General features: G+C 44.3%; 1 protein-coding gene across 2 annotated transcripts in view; it reads right to left on the reverse strand.

Annotated features, from left to right (window-relative positions):
- AP3B1 (adaptor related protein complex 3 subunit beta 1) overlaps positions 1-20,285 on the reverse strand; it is a 516,639-nt gene that overhangs the window by 319,780 nt on the left and 176,574 nt on the right. For both annotated transcript variants that reach the window (XM_033929417.1, XM_033929426.1), the window contains exons 9-12: positions 13,235-13,332; positions 8,073-8,127; positions 7,919-7,990; positions 7,007-7,069 (exon numbers count right to left, since the gene is read on the reverse strand). In XM_033929417.1, coding sequence (XP_033785308.1) covers positions 7,007-7,069; positions 7,919-7,990; positions 8,073-8,127; positions 13,235-13,332 — 288 coding nt within the window. The remainder of the gene's footprint in view (positions 1-7,006; positions 7,070-7,918; positions 7,991-8,072; positions 8,128-13,234; positions 13,333-20,285) is intronic.

Genomic DNA, 20,285 nt, shown 5'->3' on the forward strand with positions numbered 1-20,285 from the left:
AGTTTGGCACAATCATTTTACTATCCAACCCCTAAATCCCCTTACGAATCTATCCAGCTATCTCTCCTCTGACAAAAAAAAAAAAATTGTATCTTCACTGGAAAATGTCCAGTCAAATCTTTTGTAATCCGCCTTGAACTGCAAGGTATAGACGGAATAGAAATCCGTAATGTAATGTAATGTAATGTAACAAGGCTTGCACAATTTTTACTTATTTATTTTTTTAGCTACAGCACATTAAACTCGGGGCCACATCTAGAGGGTCTCCGAGCAAACTGATGATGTCACATGCATGTGTGTGACATCATCACGTTGTCTGCGTATGCTTGGAGGCCCTCCAGACATAGTCCTGAGATCAGGGGCCTTCCAAAACCCAGACAAACTGCTGGGTTTTGGAAATCCTTTCATCTGGTAACCTTAAAATTAAATTTACAAAGCTACACTGGGGGGGGGGGGGACAGAGAGGAGAAGAGGCACCAGCACCGGTAGTGACACCCAGAATCTCATTGCAGCATACTACTGTGCCATAGCACACAGTTTGTGAGACACTGGCATAGACCTTTATATGTTGCTGGAAGGAATTATGCAGCTCTGGACTCCAAGAGAGCAGCAGGGAGCCATTTCTCCTGGAAAGCAGAGGTTACAGCAGATATCCCTTGCATCTGAGGGAGGCGGGTCAGGCAGCTAGAAGAAATTCCATCTATGTCCATATCCAAGTTAATCCATTTCTCAGAGGTATTCAAGAGAAGAGTGAAAGAAGAGTCTGCTAAGAATTGGAGAGTCCTAGGGGAAATTAAAGGGGACCTTATTATAAAACATGATAAAATTTGCAGTTATGAGGGCCTAAAGCAGTGTATCCCAAAAGTGTGCCTCCTGAGATTGCAAGTGTGCCACAGCACACAGAGGAACAAAAAAAGTGTCTTCCTCATCTTCTTTCTGCACCCCCAGAACAGCAGCAGCAGCTCACTGTGGACTTTTAACTTGGCCACACAGCTGCTGCTAGCATTAATTTAGACATGGTTTCATCAGGCAGCCTTGGTGCCTTTGCTAGGCCGGCCCGTTTCGATGATGCAACTTTCTCTTTCGTCAGAGGTGGGCCAGCCTAGCAAAGGCCCTGAGGCTGCTTGATGAAATCGCGTCTAAATTAATGCTAGCAGCAGCTGTGTGACCAAGTTAAAAGCACACACTGAGCTGCCGCTAGAGACAGGAGAAATACTGCTGGACAGGGGAGGAGGGAAAGGGAAGGGAGAAGGGGTACTACTGTACAGGGGGAAGGGGTACTGCTGGAAATGGGGAGAGGAAGAGGTGCTGCTGGACAGGGGACAGGGAAAGGGAAGGGAGAAGAGGTGCTGTTGGACCTGGCAAAAGGGGAGGGAAAGAAACGATGCTACACACTGGAGGGGAGAGTGAGATGGTGGATGAGGAGAAAGCATATTAATTGTGAGTGGGGTTGAGGGAAGGAAGGATAATTGTTACAGAAGTGAGAGTGATGAGAGAGGGAGAAATGGACATGGGGTGGGAAGGAAGGATGTCACTCGAGGGAAGAGGCAAGGAGAGAGAGAGAGAGAAAGCATGCAGGAAGCAGAAAGGGTTGGACTCATGGAGAGGGCGAGATGGATGGGGAGGACAGAAAGGAGGGAAGGAGACATGTCACACTCGGGGGAAGGGGGAGAGGGTAGAGAGTGAAAAGTTGGATTTATGGAGGAAGGGAGAGAGAGATGTTGGTTAGGGGAGGGAAGGAGGACCGGAGAAGAAGCATGCAGGAGGAAGAGAGAAAGAAATGTTGGACTCATGGAAAGAAGGGAGAAATGTTGGACTTGAAGGGGGGGCCAGAAAAGAGGAAGGGAAGGGAGATGAACTGCAGGGGCAGAAAGGAGGAAGGGAGAGAAAAATGTTACATTGGGGAAGGTGGAGGAGAGATGACTAAAGTAAGCGAGAGATACTAGACCAGGGAATTGAAGGGAAGAAGGTGAGTCTAGTAGCACTATAGAAATAATAATAGTAATAGTAGTAGTAGTAGTAGTAGTAGTAGTAGAGAGAGATACCAGACTGGGATGGGGGAAAGGAAGGAGAGAGATGTCAGACTACTGGGGGGGAGGAGAGAAGAAGAGAGATGTCAGACTACTGGGGGGGGGGGGGTAAGGAGGGAAAGAGAGAGATGTCAGACCATGGAAACGGGGAGGGAAGGCATAGAAAAGTAGATTTTGAGAAGAAAGCAGAAAAATGGAAAAATTGAATGTTAAGTTAATGCCAAAGATGAATGCAGGAAAGAATGTGAAGGAAGAGAGAAAAACAGTTAATGGAAACATAGGCCCAGGAAACATAGTTAAAAGCACAGAAAAATAAAGTCACCAGACAACAAAGGTAGGGAAAATTATTTTATTTTTAATATAGTGATTGAACTATGTCAATTTTGAGAATTTATATCTGCTGTATATATTGTGTGTATATGAAAAATGAATGGAAAAAATTGCATTACAATTAGTAAAGGGGGCAAGATCTGGGGAAGAGCTTGGGTGGGTCCAGGGTGGAGCTTCGGAGGTCTGGGGGTACTCAGTTGATATTTGTTAGACTTCCCTGCTGGCAGCCCTACTGGCATTTCAGGGCCTGTCTGGAGGGCCTCTATGCATGCGTGGATGTCGATGTGATGATGTCACGCATGCACGTGATATCATCATGATGGTGTCCACGCATTTCCGGGTGCCTCAAACCGTGGCCACTACCTTTACTGTGCCCCGGCTCGAGAAAATTTGACAGACACTGCCCTAGAGGAAAGGAGGGACAGGGGACAAATTCAAGACCAAACTTAAGAGTTTCCTTTTTAACGATGCTTTTAGTGAATAAATATAATGGTTTTGTCTCTCTTTATCTAATATTTCATTACAAACTATATTTGTTTCCCCTCCTAATGTTTTTATCTTAAATATATTGAATTAAACATTGATTGTAATCCATTAATAATTTTCCCTTTTGTGTTGATATCGTATGTATAGGTTATTTAATTTGATTGATTTAAACTTTGTATAGGAATGTTTGTATTTGTTATTTTAATTTGCTTAGATTTATGTATGTTTGATTTGTTACCCATATTTGATTATTTAAGAAATTGTACATCGCCTAGAATTTGGAATAGACGATTAATCAAATTATATAATAAACTTGGAAAACTTGGAAACTTGGGAGATATGATTCAGACGTTCAAATACTAGAACAAAATCTTTTCCAGAGAAAGGGAAATGGTAAAACCAGAGGGCATAATTTGAGGTTGAGGGATGGTAGACTCAAGAGTAATATTAGGCAATTCTTCTTTACAGAGTGGGTGATTTTGCTTGGAATGCGCTCCCAAGGGATGTGGTAGAAAGGAAAACTGTGACAGAGTTCCAAAAAAAATAGGAGGATAATAATAATAATAATAACTTTATTTTTGTATACCGCCATACCCAGGGAGTTCTAGGTGGTTCACATCAATTAAACAGAGTTACAAGCGGTTCAATACCAATTGATCAAAGTTGCGGACAACGAAGTAGATGAGGTTGGAAGAAGTAGGGAAGAGTAGGTCAAGGGGGGGGGTGAGGTAGCAGAGTAGAGGGGGGGAGAGGTTTTGGTTAGTTAAGAAGGGGCAATAAGGGTCCTGGCCATGGAAGAGGTGGGTTTTGAGAAATTTTCTAAAGCCGAGGTAGTTGGGGATGAACACAGAGGATCTCTAATCAGAACTAATGGTATATATATTGAAGAATTAAGGCCAGTACTGGCAGACTTGTACAGTCGGTGTCCTGTATATGGCTATTCAGTTGAGGATAGGCTGGGGAGGACTTCAACGGCTGGAGTGAGCTTTGACGGAGACTCCTATAGAGGGAACCTAAACACAAGCAGCGCTCTGGGTTTCTGGCCCATAAATATCTAATAAAAAGGTTGATTTAAATTAAATCATTAATTTATAGAGAAGGACCATTCGGGTCTTTATCTGCTGTCATTTACTATGTTACTTCAGCCCACATACTTCACAAAGGAAAAGCCAAGAACCTAGCACCTTCCATGTTCAGGCTCAAACAGCCCTCAATGTCCATATTGAGAGTCTCAACCCCAAAAGTTCCAAGCTTCTTTTCTGATAAACTGACACACCCAAAATCAGGGAATGAAGCCTATGTATCATGTCTGTCAGGGGAAAAAGTCAGAGCAGACAGAAGTACCTTTTCAGGAGCTGGCCATATCCTCAGCAACCTTAGCACCAGAGCCTGGTCAGACTGCTTCTGCTTCCATTCAAGCTCCCCTCTTCTCTCCCTTACTCTCTCTGGGGCTGCCATTATACAGGCTTCTAAATCATTCCCAGATGCAATCTGAAAGCATTCAGAAGTTCTGGGGCAGAGCATGCCTTCACTCTTCTCCCATGGGAACTGAACAGGATTTCCCTCCCCGGTGGATCCAGGCATTGCATGACAGCTTTTTGATTCTGCCCCACCAGGGACTAGACTCGCTACCCATAATCCACTCCTGAGAAAACAAGCCAGCTACCAAAGCAAGGCTTTGGGAAGCTGTTTCCTACAGACAAAGAGGCCTAGACTGAGAGGGTAACAGACCCCTTGTGTCACTGTCACTTTCGCTGTCACAATATTATTCAATACTAGTGTTTAAGCCCGTTAGATTAACGGGTGCTAGATGACCGCCTCTCCTACATTTGAACCTGGGCAGGGGCAGAGTGGGAGGGAGTGACGGTGGGAGAGCAATTTCAAAGCCTCGGCAGCGGCGGCTCCTTGACCAATCTGCGCTTACAACGTCCCCACACTCGCGGTCTGGCTGGCTCCCCCACCAAAGCCCTTCGCAGCGGCAGCCCCTCCCGCATCCGTCCCCACGTCCCAAGCCTCTCCGAAGGCCGGCTCCCACGAAAATGGTACCCCTCTGTCCAAAGCCGCGGCGGCAGCCTCCCTGAAGACACATTTCAAATCTGACATATTGTAATCACAAAACAGAAAATAAAATTATTTTTCTTACCTTTTGTTGTCTGGTCATTATCATACCATGTAGGGGTCCCAGGCTATGGTTGGCTTTTGATAACTCGCTTGCCAGGGCCCCTTCTTTCTTCTTCCCTCCCTCCATCCCGGCAGCTGAAGACAGGCACCTCCCCCCAGTGGTCTGAGACAGGAGGGAGCAGTTAGGAGAGGGTCTAAGGGCAAAGAGGGGCTCAACAGCGTACAACCACCTTTCCTTCCCTCCCTCCATCAGGTGCAGTGAATCCACCAATGTTAAAAGGAGCCGCGTCGAAATCGGAGCCCTGCCACTGCCGTAGCACGTTCCCCTCTGCCTTGGTCCCGCCCCTTCTCTGACATATGTTATGTTATGTTATGTTATTTATTTCTTATATACCGCTAAATCCTGGGACCGCGGCAGAGGGAACGTGTTACGGTGGCGGCAGGGCTCCAATTTCAAAGCAGCTCCTTTTAACATAGGCGGAGCTGAACTGTACCTGATGGAGGAAGGGAAGGAACGGTGGGGCAAATTTCGGCAATGGCAGGAATTGTTTGGCGGGCCAAGCATCGTGAAAGTTTGTTTCTTTAGGCAGCCCCGGTTGTTTACTTGGATTCAATGTGAGCCGGGTGAGGAAGGCCGCCGCAGCCTCGTGGTTAGGTAGGGGGACAACAATGGCGCTTATGCTCAAGCCCCCGCCGCAGCTCCTCTCTCGATCCTGGTGCGGTTCGAGAGAGGGGTCGTGGCGGCGGTTTGAGCATAAGCGCGATTGTTGTCCCCCTACCTAGCCGCGAGGCTGCGGCGGCCTTCCTCACCCGGCTCTCACGGCTGACGGCCAGCGAACCCTAATGCTGACATTGAATCCAAGTAAACAACCGGGACTGCCTAAAGAAACATGGTAATCATATTCTGTCCTGAAAGCCCCCGCCGCAGCTCCTCTCTCGATCCTGCTGCAGTTCGAGAGAGGAGCCATGGCGGCAGCTTGAGCATAGTGCACAGTGAGAGCCAGGGGCGCGCATGCGCACTCGTTTTTCCGCGACAGATCAGGGAACACGTTTTTTTAGTGCGCATGCTTGGCCTATCATCTTATATTAGATTCTCAAATTGATTCTATAGTATTTCTTTGGTCATTATTTTCTATCTTCTTAGAGGGTCTCAAATAGCGGCTGAAGAAAAACAATATGACCAGATATACAATTCAGATAGTCTAGAAAACTCACAATTTTCTTGAATAATCACTAAGTGGTCCTTTTACTAAGGCACGCTAGCCGATTTAGCATGTGCTAAATGCTAACGCGTCCATTTTATTCTATGGACGCATTAGAGCTAGCGCGCCTTAGTAAAAGGACCCCTAAATGTTATCTCTGAATGTGCTATATTGGTAGTTACTTTTCAGACAGAGACGGAACAGAAAATTTGGAACTGTATTTTTCAAAAAATATATATATATATATATATTTTTTTTTTTTTTTTTGGACAACCATGAAGCATTTTTCCTGATGTAGCTAGGCAGTCACAATGAAAACGGAAGGCTTTTTTTGTTGCTAAAGCCCAAAGTCCTAGCAATGGATGCCACTTTTTTTTATATCCTTGTACATTTCTAATCACATATTTTATTAAAAAGTTTGCTTTCTATATCCCTTGCATTTGGAAAATTTTCTGAAGGATAAACCTGTGCATCAGTAATGTTTCAGAAACAGGTATAGTTGAAAGATATAGGAATCATAATTGAAAGTAATTGTTTAAGACTGCTTTCTTTGCTCATTTTCTAGGGATAATTTTTCTTTTAATTAATGTATCGATATTTGTATTGATAATTATATCACTATTTTCTGATGAAAGTTTTTTTTTCTTTATTTCTTATTTCAAGATTACCAAGTGCAAATCTTATTTGAACAAAAAAAAAAAAACCACCCAAAAACAGTTCATTGCAACAAATCCTCATATACTAAGAACCCTACTAAATCTAAAGATTTGACAAGACAAATGGTGTTTCACCCTGTGCTTTCATGTGAATTTTAGAAATGAAGAATTTTTCACAAACCTGAAATTCTCGAAGGACAGTTGATATGTTTGCTTCATTAGCTAAATTTGTCAGAATTTCAAGCTGTAAGAAAGAACATACTTTGACTGCATGTAATAAAATTCATAAAAGTAAACATACTTTAAGAACAAAAATTTGACAAGAAATGCTTTGAATTCAATCACTTATCCTTCGGCTTGTCAAGTAAATAAGAAGGCATAGAACAAGAAACAATAGTAGCCAAGACTACTTTAGGCATCCTTTAGCACAATAATTGATATATCTTTTTTGGACACAGTCTAAATATATGTACAAATTATATACCGTATTTCCCCATGTATAGGCTGCCCCCATGTAAAGGCTGCAGGAAATGCTGATTTAGGTTTTAAAACTCTTAGATAAGCTGCCCCATGTTACTAGTCACGGCTTATCTAAGAGTTTTAAAACCTAAATCAGCCTATTCATCTCCCCCCCCCCCCCCCCCGGTAAATACCTTCGCCGCCTGCAATGTCCTGCAAGACCTAAAGCAGGCATTGAGGAAGCAGCGCAGGGCCGGCTGGATGCTGAAAAGTTCGCTCCTGCCCTGCACCGCTGGCCACAACATTGCAGAAGGTAGCCAGCAGCCATCCAAGAGGGAGCTACAGGTACAGGGGACTCCGTGGCTGATCTTTAGATAGGCCACCTCATATAATGAAACTGCACCCACTGCAGGAGATTGTAAAACCCATGTATAGGCCACGGCCTATACATGGGGAAATAAGGTATAACAAACTACTACATGTTGTCTTGTACAACTTAGCCATCAGGTTTTATCACCATGCAAATCAGTACAGCTTCAGATTTAACAAGAAACATGTTCTACAGTGGTAGGACGTAGACTAATGATTTCTTAAACTTCATATGTATATTGGTTGCACAAATCCAAAACCATACCTTCAGTGTTTTAATCATAGTAGGATCTGTTGACCTTACATAGAAACTCTTCAGGAAAGGTTCAAACATACCCTAAAAATAGACATGCCACAGCTTAGTTGCACAGTATATCAGTCATTTCACGATCCTGTTTTTAACAAAAAGATATACATACCTTTCTTTGAATGGACATAGTTGCAACATTCTCTAGAACAATATACTGTACCTCCCTGGAAACCAAAGTACAAGTATTAATTGAAAAAGAAAAATACACACGAGTAAAACAAAGAAAACACGATGTCTTTACAAAAAAACTGAATAAAGCTCAATTTGAAACTTGAGGGAAAAAAGATGCTAGGATAATCCAAAGCAGTTTGATACAAGGTTCTATATTTTTGCACAATTTATATTCCAGACATGATAGATCCTACTCTAAACACTATTAAAAGATAAAGATAAACCCATTGAATAAATATCTAATAATAATAATAATAATTTTATTTCTTAATAATAATAATTTTATTTCTTGTATACCGCTGTACCGTGAGGTTCAAAGCGGTTTACAGTAGATACAGAAGAGATGCAATTAAGTAATATTAATAAAATGAAGAAAAAGTACTTAGAGTTCCCTGACTGTCCCAAAGGCTCACAATCTTGCTAAAGTACTTGAGAAAAATAAATTATCTAAGATAATCAAAATATGTCTTTTGTTGTTTATTCAACAATAAATATCTTTAAACATCAATATTATCAATTAAACATTTCCTGTGACTGTTGATCAGGCTCTTATACCACCCTTGAATAATTTTTGCCATTTTTCACTTCTCTGACATTTGAGGGTTCTTTTCATGAATAGCTTGTTCTAGGTTTTGCTACAACCACAAAAAAAAAAAAAAAGGGATTGCAAATGTGCAAAAGCAACCTGCAACAAGAAAAGAGAACAGACGACCTGAAGAATGGGGACCAGGATGGCCAGGTTTTGCTGTTTTGTGCTCCTAAGGGTAGTGACTTTGGGTCAAAGCCAAAGACTCCAGTGGCTGACAAGGGTCAAGCAACCTAGGTCAGGTGGTAGGGGGAATAAAGTGACCCAATGCCAGCTAATGATGCCACCTGTTCTCAGATACCATGCTAATGATTCTGGAGCACATCAATGCATTGTACTACCTAAAGAAATGGGCAGGTGGTGACTCTACTTCTTGTCTTAAATAAGGGAAGTCTATAACAAGACATTTCAATTTATGCACTAATTGACAGTACTTAAGTGTACAAATACTCTTGAGCATGCTATTAGCACAGTGGTCTCAAACCCTGCCCTGGGTTTTTGGGATAGCCCTAATGAATATGCATGAGAGAGATTTGCATATAATGGAGGTGACAGGCATGCAGATCTACCCCATTCATATTCATTGGGGCTATACTGAAAACCTGACTGGCTGGTGGTCCTCCAGGACAGGGTTGGGGACCACTGTATTACAGCACCTAATTGTTATTACATTACATTAGTGATTTCTATTCCGCCATTACTCTGCGGTTCAAGGAGGATTACAAAAGATGATATCTGGCAATTTCCAGGGGAGATAAAGAGTACTGTATTTTCACGCATATAATGCGTGCGTTATACACAATTTTACAAACTGAGTATAACCATGCGCGTTATATTCGTGAGCGTGTTGTACACATTTTTTTTTACATAGTTCCCCCCCACCCCCGACGTCCGATTCACCCTGCAGGACCGCTCGCACTCGCACCCGCACCCCCACCCCGAAGGACCGCTCGCACCCCCACAGCCTTCCCACCCCCCCCAACATGGAGAAGCTGCCTACCGTTGTCCTGCTGCTTCCTCTGCCAGCGGTCCCACCCCTTCTCTGAGCCCTGCTTCTGCGCTGCTTCCTCTTCCGGCGGTTCTGCCCTTTCTCTGACGTCAGAGAAAGGGCGGGACCGCCGGAAGAGGAAGCAGCGCAGACGCAGGGCTCAGAGAAGGGGCGGGACCGCCGGCAGAGGAAGCAGCAGGACAACGGTAGGCAGCTTCTCCATGATGGGGGGGGTGGGGGGAGGCTGTGGGGGTGCGAGCGGTCCTTTGGGGTGGGGGTGCAGGTGCGAGCGGTCCTGCGGGGGGAGTGAATCAGACGTCGGGGGGGCATCAGGCTTTCAGGGTGGGGACAGGACTTCAAGGGGGGACAGGAGAGTCGGGGCGGGCGAAAGGAGAGTCGGGGCGGCCAGAGGAGAGTTGGGGAGGGCGAAAGGAGAGTCGGGCGGCGACGGGAGAGTTGGGGCGGCATGTGCGGTATATGGGTGTGTGCGGTATATAAAAATTTCTTTACATAAATTACAGTTTCCCGTGCGCTATACCCATGTGCGCGTTTTACATGGGTGCGCGGTATATGAGTGAAAATACGGTAGATCAGGATGCTTCGGGGAAATGGGAAGGTGCTTACAGTATTAAGTCGATTTCAGGAATTTCTTGAACAGTAGGGTCTTTATTTCTTTTCTGAACGTTTTGTAGTCTGGGGTCATTGTCAGTAGATTGGAGATTTGGTTATTCACAAGAGGGGCATTCAGATGGGCAGGCTATAGACGGGACTCAAATTTATGTAGAAACATGATGGCAGATAAAGGCCAAATGGTCCATCCAGTCTGCCCATCCACAGTAACCATTATCTCTTCCAGGCCTTAGCATAGGCTGCTACTATGGACAGCTTCCACTCTCTGAGCAATGTAGTAACAACAATGTCTGAATAACTCTTGCATGTCAGGGCCACCCACTCAAGAGTCATGCCATAAGCCTGCTGACCAGAAGTCTGAGGCCTTTGTCCCTTTGGAGACGAACTAGGTCTGTGAGACCAACCGGACACCACTAGGACTACTAAGCCAGGATGGATCTTGACAGCCTTACAAGGCTAGCTGTCAGAATTTTCTGTTGGCCTAACAAATGTCAGCAAAAGCCTTTGGAGATTATATTAAATAGATCTGATCTTGGGCATGTCAGTGCAGATAGACCTTAAAAACTCCTGCACAGAATCCATATACATTAATTATCCAGCCAGACTGGATTGTTTATCAAGATGGTATGCTACTTGATGGGACAAAGAAGTTATAAAAACTAATTCCATCTACCATTCCTGTAAGTGTCACACCTCCCTTATCAATTAAGCTTACCATTGTTTCAAACAGTTTCCAAATTATGAACAGAAAGATACTGGGAAATACAATAAAAGATGCTATTTTTAGAATAAGATTCCAACCCATAAAAGCCTCCTCTCTTGACCACCCCTCTCTCTCTCTCTCTCTGGACCCTTGTTTAAACACCCTCCTCCCATCTCTCTCTGGACTCTTGCATATCTCCCTCTCTTTCTCCTCTCTTCGCCCTCACCTTTTCAGGAACCTGTCTTTTCTCTCTCATTCACAAGTGCACAGAGGCAGTGGTTAAAGCTACAGTCTCAGCACAGTGGTTAGAGTTACAATGCAGTGATTAAAGCTATAGGCGCAGCACCCTGAGATTGCGGGTTCAAACCCACGCTGCTCCTTGTGACCAGGAGTACAGTTGTTGTAGCGAGTCCACCTGAGGAGACCAGCAAGAGAGAGGAGTCTTGGAGAGGTCTCATGTGCGCTCTGGCCAAAAGAACCACTTCTATGATCGTTGTCATCGACTCCAGAACCTGCAGATAATGCCATGCCATGGGGTCTAGTCTCTGGAGTAGTTCCAGCTTTAACTCTTGCAGTGAGGTGGAAATAATGTTCAAAAGCGCAGAGATCCTAAACAATTAGAATATTGTGGGGTCTTCACACTGATCCGGTGTTACCCCCTCCTCTTGATCGCTGTCCTCTTGCACAGTAGCAGACACTGCAAATAAGACTTCATCCTGGGATAAAGGTGGCATGGAATAGGATTTGCTATCCTCCTAGTCCAGAACAGGTCAAACCTCTTGGTCCAAGTCTGCATCCTCATCTGTTCGAGGCACCCATTGAGGGGGGAACCCCTGTACCACCATCACTGGTGTGCTGCTAATAGACATTGAGGACCCTTGGCAGCTCAAATGAGCATTCCCTGTCAGGCTCACAAAATCTGGTATGAAGCCTGGCACTGAAGGTCTCTCTGGCCCCGGAATGGACCCTCTGCTGGTCCTCCTGAGCTCTGTGGCTCCCATGAGACTACACTTGGCCAATACAGATTGAGAGGGTCCTGGGAAAGGTCTTTTCCCCTGGGGCAGGGATCCTAGCACTGGAAGCCTCAGAGGAGGCTAAGTTCAAGGCTCCTGCCCCTGCCCCACATGTTCTAGTGCATGGGGAACATGGACGCTCCTCGGCCGGCCAGTGCAAACCTGACATGATATAGGGGTAAAAAGGCCTGAAGTGTCAATTCCAATTGATTTTGAACAAAATTGAGGGGTTCTGAGGCAGATGGAGGCAAAATAAAAAAATTGTTTAAAATCTAAGATATCTGCCGCCAGAAAATTGCGCCAAAAACAACCTGTGGAGACGTCCCTGAAGGAAATAAATCATGGGGAAAGGCATTTTGGACCTGGTCTCTGAGGTCAAAAACCCTCAAATTCAACTTTTAAGGAACCCCCCCCCCAAAAAAAAAATAATAATAATAATAAAAAAAATTGCACTATAGGCGTCAATAGCCTTACTCACTGTGCAATATAGTGTCTGCCTGCTTCAAGCATAGGATTTCAGCTGGAACCAAAGGGAGATGAAATCTGTCTGACAGATTCACTGTATGAATCTGGTCTTCAGGCTGCTAGTTGGACTAAACATTAACCCCCAGAAAACCATGCTATGAAAGAGGGGGAGGACCAAACAGCTGGCTCACTGTTAGTCCCTGCCAAGCCATGAAGGAGTCCACACAGCCTGCACTCAAGCATCCGAATGAATCAGGGATGCAAGCAGCTTTGCAGAAGAGGGCCCCTGAGGTATAACAAATACTTGTAGGCTGGCTAGCTGTGTGTCCCCTGAGAGGCTGATCCCGCTAGAAGCAAACTTCCACCATGCGAGCCTGTGTCTTCTCCCAGGCAGAGGTCCCACCAGGCACCGAGCTTCCAAAGAGCACTAAGCAAAAATGCCTGAAAATAATAAAATTGCAGAGCAGATCAAAAACATTTCTGAGCAACCTGCTTGCAGAAAACAAACTGAGGAGGCAGAAGCAGTTCCCTGACAAGGAGGTAGAGTTGGAAAACATGATTGAAAGTTTTCTACAAGACCCTAGCATTCAGGACCACTACATACATTGCACTAGAAATTACATTACAATTTACGACAGAACATTAACATTTCTTCTCTGTTATAATAAAGTTATTGCATAAAAAAACTGACAAAAAAAATGTAAATTTGACCCACCTGTGACTACGAAGTAAGCGCACCAATGATTTAGCAATAATGCTGGCCTCAGATTTCGGTGCCACATGCCAATAAAGTTGAGCAACTGCCATAACCACCTGAAAAGTTCAATAAGAACAGCACATTCAAAATATCCTAATTTTAAAATTAACCCAAATACTCAGGGTTCTACACTTAGCAAAACTGAATATCCTCACTAAAGTAGAATCTCAGGCTTACAAACATTCAACAGAGTCATTCAGACTTACAGGTGGAGTGCTATATGGAGGAGCACACTAACACCTTGAGAAAACAGAGATTAGATGTCTCTGCAAACACTCATACTATCTCATACACACACACACATACCTAGGTAACTTATGAGTCCGAGTTAGGATTTTCTGCCAGAAAAATACTTAGACACATGCACTAGTGAAACTCTAAACTAGCTCCTAGTTGCATAACATTGGAAGATTAGGTATATACCTTCAATAATCTTCTGTTAGTCCCTGTAGGATTCCATATGCTAGGTGTTCAATCCCAACTCACAATCTGGGGGTTGCAGAAATCCACAAACTTTCTGAGCACATGCACCACCTCCTTAGCCTGAGAGCTAGCAAACATATCCAATTAAGTCCCAAAGCCAAGCAACATACCTGGACAAATCCATGACAAGGGGGTAGAAGGGAGGATCCACAGAAGCATAAGCAATTCTTGAACTAGTTTGCTCTGCAAAATATTAACAATATTAACAATAATAATAATAATTTTATTCTTATATACTGCCAAAGCCATGGAAGTTTGAGGCGGTTTACAGCAAGAAGCGCTAAACAATCAGCGAAAAGGTTATAATCAAAGTCAACAATACAATCTTACATAATGAAAGAATCGGAAAGCTATATAGTTCTTAGGGTTACTGGTTGAATAAGCAGAGCTGTATAGATTCTTAGTTTAGAAATCAATTGAACAAACCCGTTTTTACCAGTTTTCTAAAATTGAAGTAAGATGAGGAGAGCGTGATAACGTTACTAAGCCAATCGTTCCATTTGCCTGCCTGGAAGGCAAGAGTTCTGTCCAAGAATCTTTTGTAGTGGCAGGCTTTTATTGTCGGATAGGTGAACAGATGTATTCTTCGTGTGGGCCTAAAAGAACTTGCCAGATTAAAATGGGAAACTAGGTAAGTGGGCGCCAGACCAAATATTAATTTATAACACGGACAAGAGAACTTAAACAGGATTCGCGTCTCTAGGGGCAGCCAATGGAGTTTTTGATAGTAGGGGCTTATGTGTTCCCATTTCTTCAGTCCAAAGATCAGTCGAACTGCTAAATTTTGAATGACTCTGAGTCTTAGAATGGTTTTTTTGAAGGATCCCAAGTAAATGATATTGCAATAATCGAGCAAGCTTAGGATGGAAGATTGAACCAGTAAGTGGAAGGATGCTGCATCAAAGTATTTTCTGATGGTTCTGAGTTTCCATAATATCGAAAAGCATTTTTTAACCAATAAATCTGTGTGAGCATTTAGGGTGAGGTGGCGGTCTAGGGTGACTCCCAGGATTTTAATGGAGTGATCAATAGGGAAGTCCTGACCATTCAAGGAGATCGATGAGTCTTTGATTTTTTCGTTAGGGCTTGCAAGGAAAAATTTAAAAACAGGCACAAAGGCAACTCAGAAAAACATTGAGAAACAATGTAGAACTAACCTGCTGTGTGAAACAAGCACCCCAAGAAAGGCCTTCAGTAATGTGTATACTCACAGAAAATGTTCCACAGGATCTGACAACTGGCTGGAATGCATATAAGCCTATAAGGAGAATCATCAAGGCAGAAGGAGAATCATCAAAGCAACTGAATGCACACAGAGAGGACAGGTCGTATGGAATCCTACAGGGACTAGCAGAAAGAAGATTACTGAAGATATAAACCTAATCTTCCATTCTATTATGTCCCTTCAGATTCCATATACTAGGTGAAGTACCAAAGCAATGGTAACATCTAGGGAGGGACAGAAGAGCTTGCCCTCAACACTGAGGTCCCAAAAGTGGCAGGAGAACAAGCCACTCGGCAAAACTGGGTAAAGATATGAAGAGTAGGACCCAATGCCCACGATGCAGCCACACTTCCAGCTGAGTGGGCGTTAAGCAAAATTGGCGGCTGCTTGCCGTGGGCGATGGAAGTCGCAGAAATGTCCATTTGAATTCCTCGAGCAATCGAAGCATTAGCAGCTGGCTGATCCTGGCAAGGAGCAGCAGTCAGGACAAATAGGCGACCAGATAGTCAGAAATCATTAGTCCTCTCCAAGCAGAGGAGCAAGACTCGCCTGTCAGCCACATGCACAAGATCTGATCCTTTCACTCCGAGCCTGCGGAAAGAAATACAGACAAACGAACTTCATGGTTGACATGGAAGGCAGAAACCACCTTCAGTAGACAGGGAGGAAGATACAGTATAGAGAAAACTCCTGCGTCCAGAATACAGACAAAGGACACCCTGCACTAAAAAGCCTAATGCACCATGTTGAGACAATGGTGACCAGAAAGACAGTCTTGACCTGTCAGATCTGGAAGAGAAGCATCCTTCAGAGGTTTGAATGGGGCCTCAGGGTTCACCTCTATCCCCGATCCTTTTCAATGTTTATATGTCCTCCCTGAAACTCCTCCAACTGTCCCCCTTTGAGACACTCTACACTTACGCCGACGACATCCTTATCCTCCTTGAGACTGATACCAACCTCACCAACAACATCTCCTCCTGTATAACGAATCTCCAATCCTGGGCTCTCACTGTTCAAATGAAACTTAATGAAACCAAAACTAAATTACTCTGGCTAGGCCCAAAACTGGATCAGCTGCCCACCGTCATCTCATTATCCTCTGGCACCAAACTGCAGCTTGAGCACTCAAGCAAAGTTCTGGGAATCATCATCAACTCTACACTGTCCTTCAACGATCACCTTAACTCCTTAGTAAAAAAATGCTTTTTCAACCTTCACATGCTAAGGAAAGTCAGATCCTGCTTCCACCAACAACACTTTGCTATCCTCGTTCAATCCGTTATTCTATCTAGACTGGACTACTGCAACTCCATCTACATAAGCCTAACAAAAAAAAGTCTTCTCAGACTTCAGCGGATTCAGAACACCGCGGCTAAATTAATCTTCGCAAAGAGCAAATTCGACCACATCTCCCCGCTTCTGTCTAAGCTTCACTGGCTCCCAGTGCTCCTCAGGGCTCACTACAAATGCGCCTGCCTAGCCTTCAAGTCTCTACACGGCATCCTTCCTCCCCTGTTTCCACTATCTTGGCTCTCCCCGAATCCTAACTCCACCAGATCCACTCAAAAACTAATACTGTCATTCCCCTCTTTGAAGGGCATCTCCCATACAGGAAGACTTGGAACATCCCTCCTCTTCAGGATCACCGAGCTATGGAACAGCTTATCTGCCCCTCTTCGAAGTTCGCCCTCACTCCAACGTTTCAGAAAACACTTAAAAACTTGGCTTTTCTCTAAAATGTAACCACTTCCTCCCTCCCCACTCTACTTAGTCCCCCCCCCTTCCTTCCTTTTTACCAAGCCCTCCTTCTTCCCATTGGAGTTCCTTTCTTTAGTAATTCCTGTAAACCGTGTCGAGCTCTACTTCCGTGGAGATGATGCGGTATACAAACTTAAGGTTTAGTTTAGTTCAGTTTAGTTTAGGCCTCTCCAAGGCTCTGCAGAACAATGTTAAGATTCCACAAAGGGAAAGGAAGATGCAAGGGATGTTGCAAACAAAGTGCCCCTCTTAAAAACCTAGACACAGCTGGATGATCAGAAAGTGAACTAGCGCCTCTGCGCACTCTAAAACATGAAGGGCCTGCAACCTGAACTGTAAGGGAAGCCACTGCTAAACCTGTTTCAAGGCCCACCTAAAGAAAAAAATTAGGACCACCGAAAAGGAAATCCTCTCAAGCCCCACTTAATTTATAGCATACCACTGTTGGAAAGCCGTCCAAGCGTTGGCATAAGACGCCATAGTAGAGGGATTCATCAAGCGCAAAAAAGACGAGATAACTACATCTTTGAAGGTGTGAATAAACGTGGATAAAAATGATCCAGCTGATGTAGTGTAACTAGATTTTAAGAAAGCTTTTAATAAAGGCTCCTGAGGTTGCAAAGTTCAGTTGTGGATTAGGAATTGGTTATCTTACAGAAAACAGAGGGTAGGGTTAAATGGTCATTTTTCTCAATGGAGGAGAGTAATCAATGGAGTGCCGCAGGGGTCTGTATTAGGACCGATGCTATTTAACAAAAAGCGAAGTGATTAAATTTGCAGATGACACTAAGCTGTTCAAAGTTGTTAAAACACATGCAGATTGTGAAACATTGCAGGCAGACCTTAGGAAATTGGAAGACTGGGCGTCCAAGTGGCAGATGAAATTTAATGTGGACAAATGCAAAGTGATGCATATTGGGAAGAATAATCCGAATCAGAGTTACCGAATGCTAGGGTCCACCTTGGGGGTTAGCTCCCAAGAAAAGGATCTGGGTGTTATCGTAGACAATACGATGAAACCTTCTGCCCAATGTGTGGTGGTGGCCAAAAAATCAAACAGGATGCCAATTGGATACGATCCTGAACGAGGAGAATCTACAGGATCCCTGTCAACATGGATTTACTAAGGGGAGATCCTGCCAATCCAACCTGATCAGCTTCTTTGACTGGGTGACGAGGAAGCTGGATGTTGGGGAGTCCCTGGACCATCGTATATCTGGACTTCAGTAAAGCATTCGATAGCGTACCACACCGCAGGTTGCTGAGCAAGATGAGTTCTATAGGATTGGGCGACACATTGACGAAATGGGTTGGGAACTGGCTTGGAGGTAGGCTTCAGATGGTAGTGGTGAACGGCACCCCCTCCGAAATGACGGAGGTAATCAGTGGAGTGCCGCAGGGCTCGGTCCTGGGCCCGATCCTATTCAACATCTTTATAAGAGACTTGGCAGAAGGGCTGCGAGATAAAATAACATTATTCGCCAATGACGCCAAACTAAGCAATGTAGTGGGCAAAAGCACAACAGACATAAATTCAATGTCTGACAACATGATGCACGACCTACTCCTACTGGAGCGCTGGTCTAGGTCCTGGCAACTTAGCTTGATTGCCAAAAAATGCAAAGTCATGAACCTGGGCAGCCAAAATCCATGCAAGATTTACACCCTTAAGGGCGAGATCCTAACAAGAACTGAAGCAGAACGAGACTTAGGAGTGATCGTTAGTGAGAACATGAAGACTGCCAATCAAGTAGAACAAGCTTCATCCAAGGCAAGGCAAATCATAGGTTGCATACGCAGGAGTTTCGTCAGCCGTAAGCCTGAAGTCATTATGCCATTGTATAGATCCATGGTGAGGCCCCATCTGGAATACTGTGTGCAATTCTGGAAGCCGTATTACCGTAAGGATGTGCTGAGACTGGAGTCGGTCCAGAGAATGGCCACCCGGATGGTCTCGGGACTCAAGGATCTCCCGTACGAGGAACGGCTGGATAAGTTGCAGCTGTACTCACTCGAGGAATGCAAGAGAGAGGGGTGACATGATCGAGACATTCAAGTATCTCACGGGCCGCATCGAGGTGGAAGAAGATATCTTCTTTTTCAAGGGTCCCGCGGCAACATGGGGGCATCCGTGGAAAATCAGGGGCGGGAAACTGCACGGGGACACCAGGAAATTCTTTTTCACTGAAAGGGTGGTTGATTGCTGGAATAGTCTTCCACTTCAGGTTATTGAGGCCAGCAGCGTGCCTGATTTTAAGGCCAAATGGGATAGACATGTGGGATCTATTCACAGAGAAAGGTAGGGGTGGGCAGATTAGATGGGCCGTGGCCCTTATCTGCCGTCTATTTTTATGTTTCTATGTTTCTAGTAACTATTAAAAGGGATGTTTAACAAGACTAAGAATGTTATAATGCCCCTGTATCACTCCATGGTGCCACCTCATCTGGAGAATTGTATTCAAGATGATAAAGGGGATGGAACTCCTCTCGTATGAGGAAAGACTAAAAAAGTTAGGGCTCTTCAGCTTGGAAAAGAGACCGCAAGGGGAGATATGATTGAAGTCTACAAAATCCTGAGTGGAGTAGAATGGGTACAAGTGGATCGATTTTTCACTGTCAAAAATTACAAAGACTAGAGGACACTCAAAGTTTCAGGGAAATACTTTTAAAACCAATTTGAGGAAATTTTTTTTCACTCAGAGAATTGTTAAGCTCTGGAATGCATTGCCAGAGGTTGTGGTAAGAGCGGATAGCGTAGCTGGCTTTAAAAAAGGTTTAGACAATTTCCTGGAGGAAAAGTCCATAGTCTGTTATTGAGCAAGCCCTGGGGGAAGCCACTGCTTGCCCTGGATCGGTAGCATGAAATATTGCTATTCCTTGGCAACCTGTTTATCCTCCTTAATTGACCCTTTCTTTCCTTGGTCGTCGAGAGGGCCCACTGCCTCTCTTGTTGGTTTCTTACTTTTTATATATCTAAAAAAGGGCTTGAAGTTTTTGGTTTCCTGTGCTATCTTTTCTTCATAGATTTTTTTGGCGTCTCTTACCACTTTATGACACTTTTTCTGGTCGATTTTGTGACAGTTCCAGGCCTCTGATGTTTTTTCTCGTTTCCATTTTTTAAACATAGGTGTTCTGGCCCAGGGGATCACTTCCAAGGAGGCTACCAGACCCCAGAATCTTCAGATAAAACCAGGCTGAGGGAGCCAGATGATCCAGGAGAATTCTACTCTGTTGTCAAAAGTTCTGTCTGCTCTGTTGTCAAAAGTTCTGTCTTGAGAAGAAATACACAACCTTGTGTGGAGATGAAGATAAGGCCCAGGTACGCCAGGGACTAGGAGGATGCCATGTGGCTCTTAGACACTACTGTCTCCACCACACTTTCACACTTCTGACAAGAAGGATCCCAGATCAACCAGTTGTCCAAGGAAGGGTGGACTTAGACACCCTGCTGGCGGAAAACCACCACAACTACCATCAACTTGGCAAAAGTGTGGGGCACCATCGTGAGGCCAAAGGGCAGAGCTGCGAACTGAAAATGCT

This window comes from Geotrypetes seraphini, chromosome 1 (genome assembly GCF_902459505.1).
Source record: "Geotrypetes seraphini chromosome 1, aGeoSer1.1, whole genome shotgun sequence".
Taxonomy (NCBI): Eukaryota; Metazoa; Chordata; class Amphibia; order Gymnophiona; family Dermophiidae; genus Geotrypetes; species Geotrypetes seraphini.